This window comes from Eptesicus fuscus, chromosome 19 (assembly GCF_027574615.1).
Source record: "Eptesicus fuscus isolate TK198812 chromosome 19, DD_ASM_mEF_20220401, whole genome shotgun sequence".
Classification (NCBI taxonomy): domain Eukaryota; kingdom Metazoa; phylum Chordata; class Mammalia; order Chiroptera; family Vespertilionidae; genus Eptesicus; species Eptesicus fuscus.
Genome location: NC_072491.1, coordinates 46,131,421 through 46,144,815, shown reverse-complemented (window position 1 = coordinate 46,144,815; position 13,395 = coordinate 46,131,421). Strand labels below are relative to the sequence as shown.

At 50.3% G+C, this 13,395-nt stretch overlaps 1 protein-coding gene across 1 annotated transcript in view; it reads right to left on the bottom strand.

The window, feature by feature from the left end:
- Positions 1-1,549: 1,549 nt before the first annotated feature.
- The window catches only part of NSMCE2 (NSE2 (MMS21) homolog, SMC5-SMC6 complex SUMO ligase), a 224,753-nt gene continuing 212,907 nt past the window's right edge, over positions 1,550-13,395 (bottom strand). Inside the window, exons 5-7 of the mRNA XM_008143271.3 lie at positions 9,102-9,202; positions 8,583-8,689; positions 1,550-1,851 (exon numbers count right to left, since the gene is read on the bottom strand). Of these exons, the coding sequence (XP_008141493.2) occupies positions 1,734-1,851; positions 8,583-8,689; positions 9,102-9,202 (326 nt within the window). The 3' untranslated portion in view covers positions 1,550-1,733. The remainder of the gene's footprint in view (positions 1,852-8,582; positions 8,690-9,101; positions 9,203-13,395) is intronic.

Here is a 13,395-nt window from a genome sequence, read left to right as displayed (position 1 = left end):
GCAAAAAAAAATTTGTCTAAAACTTCCAATTCTTAAATTGGCTAGAAAAATGTGTGAAGCATGGCTTCTGAAGCCTGGAAAGGAAGCAGCCCGCAGGATGCAAGCACTACCCCTTCCCCTGGTGGGATGGGGTCGTTTCGCGTTTTTCTGACGGAGACTGGCATCCACACTAATTAATATCTTGCCTCCTCTTCGGAAAGAGTTGGGGAAAACGCAGCTTGAACCTCGGGCGAGCATTTCATGCCGGCCTTGATCTGTTTAGGAAATAAAGTATTTCACAAAGACCCGCATTCCATGGCCAGCGTGTTTGTTCTGGCTTAAACATGATAGTTTCCTCAGGAAGTCGGATTCAGATAAAGCATCTTAAGAAATTCAAAGTCACTCAGTTTGTAGCAACTGAATTCCATGAAAACGTTTTCAACATTTTTTCTGCCATTTTTAGACTAGGCTTTTCTACGGAAATGCATGTTATTTCAGAGCCATCACTGTCTCTTTGAGGTCCAATCCAGTTATTCCCTGCATTTTAATGAAAATTTTTTTGCACGCACACACACACACACACACACACACACACACACACACACACACACACACAGAGGTACATGCTTGTTTATTTAAAAGACGCTCAGTTTTTCAATGTGGACTTGGAGTGTATTTTAAGATTCTACAGGAATTAATCGGGAGAAGAGCGTGGGGCTAAGCATGCAGACTCTGAGACCTGACAACCTAACTCCCCATCCCAGCTCAGCCACTTACTAGCTCTGGGAATTCCCATGGGTTACTTCACTTCTCTGTGGTTCATTTTACTTATTTGGAAAATGGGAATAATAACCGTAGTGCCTTCATCAGGCGATTATGGGAGTTACTGTATATGTGACTTGGAATAGAGCCTGGTACACAGTAAGCGCTCAATAAATGTTAGCCATTATGCGCTATTCTTGGTTTCCTAGTGTAGTCAGGATATGTGTTTGACTTCACCGACTATTCTGGTTGGTAAAAGGTTGATATGGAGACTATTAATAGAGTAGCACTCTTCACACAATGAGAATATAATCAATGATACTCAATTTCAAGACCCTGCTGTCATAAGTCCACTGACTTTTGGGCTAAAGGGGCACCAGAGAATAAATAACTGGTTCAACGCCTTTGGCTCATGGCCCAAGACCCCAAGGCCCCGGGGGTTGGAGCCACAGCAGAAGACGGACAGGATGTGGTGGCTTCCCATGGGTGACACTGTGGCGGCAACAGTCACCACGGCACTGATGAGCCCATTACGAAGCATCGTGCTTTGCTCCGTCACCTCACGCTTTTCTTACTGTCCTGATGGGAAATGCTGACGACAGGGGTGTTTCGATGTGTTTCCATTTCCAATGTCCCTTAAAGGCATCACTGAGTTCAAACGACAATAAAGACAGTCTGAGAGATAGGAGGGCCTGGCACTCCCAGCCTGCACCATCACAACAGCTTACCCCTCGGGCGGTGCACAGACAGGACCAGCTGTAGATTATCAAAGTTTTATTTAAATTATAAAGTACTTAAAAATAAACAATATAGTTCCCCTGACTTTTTATTGTAACATAGAAAAATGATTTCGATTGCATTTAAAACCTTCAAGTTTTACCCCAAACAAAGTGTGCGATGCAGCCAGTCGAAGCGCTGTGACCAGCGCGCTCTCTACAGATGGCTGGGGCAGGAGGTAGGCTGCGGGCTTGGCTGCGGGCAGGTGGCTTTTCCTACTCGGAGTGACGGTGTCTTTTCTTGTTGTGGCTCTCAATCGCCCTTCTCAGTGCTTCGTCCTGGACCAGATCACATGTCCTCACATCCGCGTGGCCACAGCCAATTTGAGGGCAACTGGGAGAGATTAGAAAATGAGGTCAGGCCCCTGAACGCCTTCTGCATGAACTTCTCTCCCACACACGTACTTAAATGAGGGCATTTTACCCCAAAGAAGCACGTTTTAAAAATCATGTGTGATGGGCACGCATTAGAGTATGAACGGACGCCCACCTGTGCCAGGCCCCGTCCCGTGCTGGGGGCACAGGCTACACCCATCCAGTGCCCACTCCCGGCTCTTGCTTTCCAATGGGGGACACAGGTGGTCACGAAGTCACCACCTACAGGCAGACTGAAGTTCAGTTCGTTAAGTGCTGTGAAGGCAAGGAAGCGGTCAAGGCAGGGGGAGGGTGGGCCGAGGCTGTCCCGTGGGGGTCAGCCAAGCCTCGCAGGTCTCGTCCAGAACAGGTGCCCGTGTGGCCCGGGCTGGAGCAGCAGCAGGTGTAGGGGCCCAGGAGGCGGCAGCTTGTGGCCTGGAGGAAGAGCAAGCTCAGCAGGAGGGAGGGCGCTAGGAGAGGAGGGCGGCGGCTGAGCTGGGTGGTTTTTGTTTTTAAATATGAAGAGAAGCAGTGGAGGGTTTGAACAAGGAGGGCTGTGATTTGGGAGACAATAGAAAACACAGCTCTGGCTGCTGAGTGGAGGACACAGGCTGAGTGGATGCAGGGACACTGGGGACCCGCAGCGGTCCAGGAGGGGGGGGCGGTGTGGATGAGGGGGAGCAGAGAGGAGCCCCAGGACAGAGCTGCCAGTAGAACCCCTAGGACTGGCCTTATTTCAGTTTGGCCGAGCCGATGGGCAATTGATGGGTGGTTCCTCATCTCCGAGGGGAACAACTGCAAACCCGGCTGGGGGGACTCAGGAGTCCCAGGATGTGTGTGTTCCCTCTGAAATGACTTCCCGTGGAGAGAGACTGAGTGGGCCGATGGGGACTTCAGCTGTGGCCGCGGGCATCAGTGCATGACTCATCCTCGTGGGGGTTGGGGAGCTCGCGGCTCTGTGGATGGTCTCCTCTGAAGGCAGTGGTTGGATGAAGTCACCTGATTTCTTCTCAACAGGAGCCAGACTGCGAGTCCGAATCCTGTCTGAGCCGCCCACTCCAGTGACCCTGCTGCGCCTCTGCTGCAGGGAGTGCAGAGGGGGGAGAGCCCCGCTTCCCGGGCTGCAGGCAGCGCCCGGCTCGGACGGGCTCCCTCCATGACCTCCCATGACTCTCGTGTGCTCTGTGGTCACCGTTCTTCTAGCACATTTTAAAGCTGATGGTCTCTATACATCTTAATACATCGACACACATGCACATTTCATGCATGCAATGGCTCTTCTGTGTGGCTGGTCCTGGGCTAGGGCTTGGGCGTCCAAGTGTGAATTACAAATATAGGTTCCTGCCCACACACAGCCCCGCCTAGTGACCGGAGACAGCTCTCCAAACAGCACAGGTGGAGTGAGAGCAAAGATAACAAGTACAAAAGGAGATAAACATAACAAATATAAGACAAAAGACGTAACCCAGAGGGGGAGACGGCTGACCATGAGCTCTGATTTGTCCAGCAGCGGGAAGCCCACAGTTCACCCCGCAAGACACCCTCTTGGTCTCTGGGCCAAGGTGACTTTAGAGCAGAGACATCAGTCACTGTGATGAACTCTGCGCTGTGAGCAGTAGGTTTTAAAAATGCTAAAAGGTGCCCTGGACGGTCAGGTGAAGGTGCCCCGGATGGTCAGGTGCAGGGGCCCTGGATGGTCAGGCGAAGGGGCCCTGGATGGTCAGGCGAAGGGGCCCTGGACGGACAGGTGAAGGGGCCCTGGACGGACAGGTGAAGGTGCCTGGATCCATGTGTTAAACGTTGAGTCCAGAAAGGTGCCCATGGGAAGGAGGATCAGGAGCCTGGCCCAGGTACGCCTCATTCTGGCGACTGGGCTTTGGGTGAGGGTAGGGATCGGGTGCCTGGACATGCCTTACACTCGATCCAAACCCCCTGATGCTGCCACGTGAATGTTTTCTCTAAGGAGTAAGTAAACAGCTGCCCTGTGGAAAGGACATGGACACTTTCCTGACTTCAGAAAAGGCACTTTTCATCACTCAACTTCTGGGACATGGAACTGTGAGCCGAAGCCGGGGGCTGGGAGGACTGTGGGGCGACCCTCACTCAGTGTTTTCCCACCACGAGCATCCTCCCTGCCGCCAGCCTTGGTGTCGCCCCTCCACAGAACAAAGGCTCCCACACGCCGGCCAGACGGTGACCAAGCGGTGGACAGGGAAGTGGAGAGTGAGGTGGAGGACTTCCTGATGACATCAGCGGTTTCAGTCCGAGATGAGAGCACTGGGAGAATGTCTGCCGGATTAGCCACTCCGCTAAGCTGCAGAGCAGCAGGCACACTCGCCCGGAGGGGCCAGAGCCAGAGGGGCCTGTGTCAGACTGAGGCCTCAGATCATCGAAGGGATTGACTCCGGGACAGAAGCATCCACTGAAAGCCCTCTCAAGGGGAGCCCGATGGCTGATGACACAAACACAGGCTCAGGAGTGAAAGAGACCCGGCGCTCGCCTCCTGGCTGTGACACTCTGGGCCAGTGACTCAATTCCTGTGCCTCAGCTTCTTCCTCTAGAAAGATGAAGGTAGAGCGTAGGGTTTTGTGAGAAAGAAGTAGATGACACTGACAAGGGTCAAGGAACTCACTCAGGTGCTACAATGTGTGGTTCCTGCTCTAGCCCACGGCTCTGCACCTGAGAATCATGTGGGGAAGAGCCAGCCCACCCACAATGCTGGGGCCACACGGACATGGTCCCACGGGAGCCTGGGGGAGGCGCCTTTTGTCCAGCAAGAACGAGGGTTCAGGAAGGCTTCCTGGAGGAGGGGTCCCTGCAGGAGCTGGGGGAGAACCTGGCTTCTCACCCCATCTCAAGTAAACAAACACAAGCTTTAAGACACAAAGGTTAGGACAAGGCCACAATGACATGATCCCGAATCTGGGCACTCCTCCAGGGAAACAACTCTACATAAGCAATGGCGCTTTAATCCCCACAACATCCTGGTGAGCAAGTCGGGTGTGGCAGTGCCCAGTCTTAAGCTCTCCAGCTCTGGCGTCACTGCTGTGCAGGAGTCAGACCCGCAGGCCTGGAAGGAGGCTGGGTCCCGACTCAGGTCACGGCCAGGGCAGAGCACTCCTGCAGCAGCGAGCCAGCGTGAGTGTCTGCTGAACAAAGGGTCCCAGGAGGCTGTGGGGAACCTTGGCCTCGGCATCAGCTCAAAAGGACAAGATTCTGAGTCTTCGGAGCTTCTGGATCTGGGTCCCAAGAATTCCAAGGTCCAACCCAGCTCTAGAAAGTTCTAGAAAGAAGGCCTATAGCCCCCTCTGGAAACCTGAGTGGGATGGATTCCTATCAGACCTAAACACAGAGAGTAACTGCATCCCACATCCCCTGAGTCTGAAACAATGTGAGGTAACACCGACCGGCTCCCCCTCAGTACCAGACTGCTACTTGCTTAGGGCTCTGTTGTCCAACAAGAGCTTCCTCCTGGCTGGCTCGCTGCTCCACGGCCGAGAAGGCTGCGGTCCAGAGCTAGGCTGCAACTCCCCACCATTTCTCTAACCCCGAATTCTGGGAGCTGTTATTTCCACCTTACACATGGAGAAACGGAGGCTCTGGGAGGTTAACACGGGACCACACGCGCAGTGCTGGAGTTCTGCTGATCAACACCACAGTTCTGGTCAACTTAAGTTTACTCTACATGCTCTTAGATGTGGCTTTGCTAACTACAGTGCAGGTTCTTAAAAAAGGAAAGAAATGATGGTGGAAAACTGGAAATGTCTTATTAATATAAAAATCGTTGCGGGGGTGGGGATGGGCTGGAGGGGGTCAATAGGGAAAAGAAGGGGACATCTGTAATACTTTCAACATTGAATTAATAAAATCATAAGACAGCTTTATTAGTCAGATAAATAGCCTATTATGAGAGATATTCCAGGAAATCATTCTAACAACTGTATTTAGTTAGGGCCAACGTCTCACCAGTCTGATTCTGACTCAAACCCATGGAGAGGTCCCGCCAGAGACCGAGGCGGGGACAGTAACGTTTAGTCAGCGCCCAGTAACGCGGTGTACCTGGAACTCCAGCCTCGCAAACACAATCAGAACATCTAGGAGGAAGAACGGAGACTTCTCACACTGCATGTGTCACAGGCATTTTAAACCAAGGGAACCCAGAGCTGCTCATCATGCCGGCGTGCATCAGGGGAGGTGACATGAGCTCATGCTTCATCAGGAACCTCTGAGGTGGACTGTGCAGAGGCCCTGAATTCCATCTCCTGCCAAGTGCCCCTTGTCTCAGGCCCCGCCCACTCCCCCACGCTCTTTTTGCTCTTTTCTCCCCTCCTCATGTTCCTGATGATGTCTTAGACGCTCCACCGGGTCCTCCCCCTCTGACCGCCCTTTCATCGCCGAGGGTCCACCGCAGGCCCTGGGCAGGTGCTGAGAGCAGCCGGGCGCAGAGCAGAGCCTCGCCCAGGTCCCCCTGCTGGCTCTCAGGTGGTGGTCACGTCCAGTGCAGAGCTGCATCTGGGCTGGCAGGTAAGTGGGGTTGACTCTTCTGTGCTGACAACCTCCCAATCAACGTCTCCAGCTCAGAGCTTTCTCCCAAGTTCAAAAAATCCACATGTCGAGCCTCCATGATACTTCCAAATGGCTGCTTCCTGCATGCCCCACACTGGGGATCGAGCCTGCAACCCAGGCATGTGCCCTGACCGGAAATCAAACTGTGACTTCCCGGTTCATAGGTCAGTGGTCAACCATTGAGCCACTCCAGCCAGGCTCCTCATGCCTTTTTAATCCATCCTGTGAAGTGCTGTTGGAGTAACTTCTTTAACTCCAGGGTGGCCTACGTTACTCCCTGCAAATAATGTTCTCTCATGCCTATAGAATAATGGTGGCAAAAAATTACAACGACAATGATGATGATGGGACGACGTGTGCTGAGTCTTACCATGTGTCAGGTACTTTAAACACTTTATATATATCTTATTCAAATTTAAGACATACCAATCAGGCAATTACAACTATTAGCATCAATTTATAGATGAGAAAACTAACAAAATCATGACATTTAACACCCGGTATACTGAGCCTTTACACCACTCCTCTGTTGCTCTTGTCCATCATCCTTCTATTCTCCCTCCAGCACACATGCCCTGAAACAGTCCCTACTATCCACCGAGTGATCAGGCTCTGAGTGGGGCGAGCCTCTCGCCCAGAACGGTTCTTCTTAACCGTTCCGAAATCTTTCTCATTTTTCAAGGCCCAGGAAAGACGTTATCCTCTCTGTCAATCTCCCAGGCTTCTTCCACTTGGACTTAATTGTTATTATTAAGCTATGAGAATCGGAAGAGTTTGCAGAATCTGAACCCAAGTTATAGAAGTATGAGAAAATTTTTTTCCCTAAATGGCAAGTATCACACAAACGCTTCCAAATGTGCACAATTCGAAAAAGGCCAAGGGCATTAGAAAGCCAAAGTGTGCAATTGAGAAGATCCACTTAAATGTGAAGCCGGTTCTGGACGTGCCCCGCCCTCTCCCCCCCACCTCCCACCCCTCCGTGGGACCGTGAGAATGTGCTTTGTACCGGTGGCTGCCCTTTGCAAATCTGACTCCTGGAGAATATTCCAAACTAAGAAAGAAGAGCCGGGAAACAGAACTCTGGGAACACTTCTTCTTAGCAATTATGTTAAAAAATGGACATTTTGCTTTGCAGAGAATGAAGAGAGAAAAGAGCTCATAGAAAAGAAAGGCCGAGAAGTTCAGAAACAAAGAAAAGGATATTCACAGGGTGAAATGGGAGGTTTCCTAGGGAAATACAACATCACAACTGTAAGGTGAAAACTCAAAGCAGATAAGAATGCACTCAACTGTCTCCATTTTGCAACCAACAGGTCGACCTCCTAGAATAAATAGGGTCGATCACTTGACTGAATGACCATCGAGATAGCGGCAGTCTCCAACGCCCTCTCTAAGCCCACACCCGGGAGGGGTGGTGGGGAATTCCAATTCCAGGTCTGGACCAGCAAGTTTCTGGGCCCTGAGAAGCAAAGCCCACATCAAAGGACTGTTATCACCAGTCCACTGAGAGCTGGTCACACCTGCCATTCCATTCCTAGTGATAATTCCAAGTCTGTGATAAGAGTGTAACACCTCAAAAAGTCAGCCTCGCCAGCTTAGGGTTCTATGTTATTCCAGGAGCCCCGCTGTGTCCTCTGTGGTCATGGGAGGTAAGGGGGTGGGGTGCGTTTGAGAAGGAGGTAGAAATATCCATATGAAAGATCCTTCAAACATTCCAATTTAAAAGTAATAATAATTTCTCAGTGACCACTTAACCACACATTGACTTAAACCTTTGGGGAAGTTACTGAAGTAATTAAAGATATGAAAGATTTTTCGTCTTTCTCTTAGTATCACAGTTCTTGCATTTTTTTTCAGGCTATGGCACAAATTCATAAAAACTCCTGTTACCTAATGATGACAATCCAGTCCAACTCCTTTCTCTCCTACTTTAGAAACGTGTGGTTGGCGTCCCGGCTCTTCCCGAGGAGGTTACTACCCTTTTCCTCCTGCATTGTTTTCCCAGAAAGCCAGCCCCCACGGTTACGCCATCTGGGAGGCGGCTTACTTTAGGGGGGCGGTAAAGCACCTTTCCCCTGGCGCGAGCTCAGCGCCTCTGCCTGCTCGGCCCGAGGAAGGCCCCACTTCCCTTCCGGACCAACTCACCAGGCCTTTTTCTTCCGTCGGTGCTTGGACTCGATCATTCGGACAATGGCTTCCTCTTCGTAGGTGTGGCCGCACACTTTATTTTTCACGGGCTTCTTCATTTCCAGCTGCAATCAAGGAGACATTAGGCTTTCAGGAATGCTAATGACCAACTTCCAGTAACTTCTCCAAGGCACTGATTACTTGGCGCTGTTTTTTCCTAGTTGGGCTTTCTAAGTTTAACCTCCCAGTCATTGTCAAGGCTTAATTAGGACAGAGGCCGCGGAAGAAACAGCAGGGAGACCAGTGGTAACAGTGTCACTTGGCCTGTGGGCCAGTAATTTACTCCCAAATGGTATGATGGACTGGAAAGTCTTCCCAGCCCACCGACCTCCCACGAATATACTCTTCGATCCCCATCACTCCTCTTTCCTCCCTTCTTAACTGTGGACTTGAAGTCAAGTCCGCAGGCCAACAGGAACCCCTGGCCTCTGTGAAGAGAACTGCTCTTGTTTCAGGGGAGGAAGGCGGACACGGTACCTGCGTGATGGGGCAGATGAAGTTGGTCTGACTCTGGGTCACAATCATGTCTTCGTCAACCCCCTCTGGTCCATCAGCCTCTCGGTCTGCTTGAAGACCGTCTAGAAGAAAAAGGGGAAGTGGCTGAGCCTACGGGTCCACCATGACAAGGGCAGGAAGGAGTGGAAGGAAGGGGGTCAGTAGTCGCTCAGGGTCTATTTGGTGTCAGCCCCTGTGAGGGGCACTTCGATGCCTATTAACCCTTCTGCCCATTTTTGAGAGGAGACCAGACAGAGCAGTAAATCACTTTGTCCAAGTCACAGAGGATTCCTCTGTGGAGGCGTGCTGTCCAGTAACCAGGAGTGTGGCTTCGGTGTCCTAAGGACCTGGTGGTCTCTCTCACATCCAGCTGCGAGGCCTTGGCTAGCCGGGCCTTTTTTAAAGCTCCCCTTGACAGCTTTGTTGCAAAAATGAAGAGATGGAGAATGTAGTGCGCTTTGCACCGCTCCAGGCACGAGGTCGCATTCACTAAATGGCAATGACTGTCAGGTGGTGCAGGGGTTCTTTAACTTTTTGGTCCTAGAACCCCTTTATTCTGTTAGATGTCACTGAAGGACAGAAAAGGGGACAGACAGGAGAGGAGGAGAGTCAGGAGCAGAGCGGAGCGTTCTCTCAGGTGGCTCTCCAAACCGCCCCCTGTGGGCAGCCACTGCCCATCTCCAAGTGTGTGTGTGACCGTCTGAGTAAGAGTGGCCCCTGTCCACACCTCCCAGGGCTGGTTCTGAACCAGTGCTGCTTTCCGACTGCATGTGTTACACTGTGGACTTCACCGGAAAGTCTGCTAGATGAGTTACAGAGCTCAGCCAGCGTGAACGACTGTGGGTTTGTTTTTTATTTTCTATTTTTAAATTTCAAAACGTAGAGGAAGCAAGAAAGCACAAGTCAAATGCACTGCCAACCACGAGGGAAGGCCGAGTGGGGAGCTGGCACCGTAGGTGGCTACCAGCATGAGTGATCACGGAAGGAGGAGGTCTGACAGCGTAAGCCGAGGAAGAATGCCAGCGGTGAGTAAGAGCCCACAGACCAGGAGGCTAAAAGGAGAAAGGTTCTCCGAAGCTAAACTTCTCTCCAGATAGAACATTCCCTCACCCGAAACCTGTATTTATAGAAAGTGATATTGACGCCGGGATTCTACAATGTGCTAACAAAAGGTCACATCTGGCAACAAATGTCACTTACACGAGTTTAGCTGACAAAGACACAACTTTTTGATAAGCCCAGGACAAGGAAATCGGAGGGAAAAAATATAGATCAAATCAGGCAGGGATTTAGTCAAGCAAGGTCTGACTCTATCTTCTTGGCTTGGTTCATTTGAATACTAAAACCTGACCCCCCCACCCCCACCCTTCACTCCCCAAGTTGTTAGTTTGTTATTAAAGAGATCTCAAACTTTTTTCTGATTATAAAGAGAAACACAAGAAAATTGGTCCTGTTGTTTGCCACAAACATATTACAGGCATGTTGATGGTCTGTGCCAGCTGCCGACTTCTGGGCTGGGGCAGAGCTCGGATGCACCCTTCCATCCAAGCCTGGGCCCCGGCCCCCAGCGAGGTGCCGAGGAGGGAGGCCTGGGCAGGAGCTGGCATTTACAGAGGACCCATGAGGGATGCCAGTGGCTTTCCTGTGATTCATTTCACGTCATGAAGTGAGCACTACAGGGGAGAAACCATGGGAATGCTTGAAGCAGTGTGAAGTGAGCAGTTAAGCATCCAAAATGCTATGAACATTCCCGTGATGTGCACTGGGGGGAGGGCAGTGAAGGCATTTATTGGAGCCCAAGATGTAGGTTCACGGTGAGTCAGTTATGACTGTTAATGTGAGGAGCTAAAAAGGACTGCCTTCAGCCTTTCTCATCTCAGTCATCATCTTCCTCATGGCTCAAACCAAAACCGTTGGAATTATTCTTGATTATTCCTTTTCCTTCATTCCTCTCATCCAAAACACCAGCGAGCTCTGTGGACTGTTTCTGAGCTACATTCCGTAACCCAGATCTAGACCCTTCTCTTGATTTCCACTCCATCTTAGAAGGAACTCCTGCGGCCTCCTGCCCGGACCCGTGCAGCAGCCTTCTGGCTAGACTCCGTGCACACGCTTCACAGCGGCCACGCAGCCCACCTCTCTACCATCCCCCTCTCACTCACCAGGCCCAGGCAATGTGACCTCTTGGAGAGGCGTCTCTGGAACCCAAGCTAAAGAAGCCACCTAGGCATTCCCCGTGACATCCCTTTGTGACACTACCCATAGCACTCATCTGTGACTTGTTCTTTTTATTTTTAAATAACTTTTTATTGATTTCAGAGAGGGAGAGAGATAGAAACATCAATAATAACAGAGGATCATTGATCAGCTGCCTCCTGCATGCCCCACCCTGGGGGTTGAGCCTGCAACCCGGGCATGTGCCCTGACCTCCTGGTTCATAGGTCCATGCTCTACCACTGAGCCATGCTGGCCGAGCTGTGAGTTATGTTCTTGCCTGTCTCCTTCCCTTTTCCCCTCCCCTCCCTTGGTCTCCCTCTGGGGTCTTCGCTGTCTTGTTCACTGATGTTTCCTAGAGTCTAAAATATCCTTGGCATATAGTAATAGGTGTTCAGTAAACATCTGATTTAGTAAAGGGCTTTATCTAACAAGGCAGGAGTGGGCATATTTTTCATAAGGATATACTTAACATATTTCACAGATGTGGCAACCACAAACACACACACCCTCACACAACAATGATTTTACAGGTTTTAGGCAAATGACAGAGGATTTCACCCTAGCTCGGGGTGCAGCCTTGGACCCTGAATTACATGTCAAAGGCAGGAAGTAAATATAAGGTTTACAATTACAGTAGGCCGTGTGGTAATTACAAAGGAGACTCTAGACATGGTCTTGTGGTCAGAAAATACATTTGGTCCTGGCCACACACAGCCTAGTATTAGTCACTTGTCTGTCTTCAGGCATCCCGAGTTTGGCCACCAGTTAGACAGTTTCATGCCAGCTAGGAACACAAGTTGATTGCTATGTGCTTCTTCAATGAAGCCTGGACATTTTTCTAAAAGCACCTTTCTCTTAGAGTTAGTAGCATATAAAGAAAACACTTTACAAATATTTGTTGCCTGCTTGAGATGCTTCCTGGGCTGTCCAGACTATGTGGCTGGCACTATTCTAGGACAGCCTATTTGGAGAGGCTGAGCTGTACACGGAAGGTTTGGGGGCCTCCCTAATGTGCAAAAGAACGTGGACTCCAAGTTTGAAACGCTCTAGTTATAGTATCTGCATATGTGTCTGCACCAATTCCTGACTTGTTTCTCCTCCCCAGTAACCTACAGCTGGGCGTCCGGGTGGGCCCACCTATCAACCTGGACATATCTCACACTCCAAGTGGGAAAAGAATTACAGCTCTGTGTGTGTGTGTGTGTGTGTGTGTGTGTGTGTGTGTGTGTGTGTGTGTGGCTTTGAGGTCTCTCTATGGTACTGCTGGGTGTCCAGCTTTGCATCATGGTTTCTTCCTGAGACTGGTGGCCCGGCCTGTCCTGAATGCTAGCTGTTCGGTTGGGCCAAGTTGCCACTGAGGGAACTGAATCCTGTTTCCAATACTCTCTGGCACCCAGGACTCTGCTGTGTGTGAATGGCTTCTGCAGAATTAAGGTGCAGATCATGTACAGCGAGGGCCTACAGACTAAAGATTTCCTAGATGATACAGCCTTCATAGGACGGCATCATTCCAGAAATCAAGTTTCAACAAAAATGGTCAAGAACAGACTGAGTTATTACAATTCAATCAGAACAACGGCTAGAAGATAAGGGTCCAATAAATGTTATTTATCATATATATTTTATTAGAATCAATGTTATATACTGATAAAATTGTTATTGCTATTATTATTATTTTTACAACTACTATGTGCCCGAGGCACTATGCCTGGTATTGGCAAAAAACAGTCCTTGCCTTCAGGGAGCTCAGCCACATAGGACAGATGGGCAAGCTGTGTTAGAGCCCATGTTCTAGATTACTGTGATCCTCTCTGCTCCACTGACCTTCCCTCTTCTTATCACACCTCTCCCGAGAGCCTGGCTTAGTCATGTAATGCATACAGTCTTGTGAGGGCTCTGCATACACAAGATACTACGGAAAGACTCTCCCAGGAAAGGACAGTGTTGGCCTCTTTGAAGAGCTGATATCTGAACTGTGTCAGAAAGAAGGGCCTTTCAACCTACATTTCCTGATACAGCTCTGCTACCCCCTTAAATGTGAGCACTTCAGTCTTAGCCA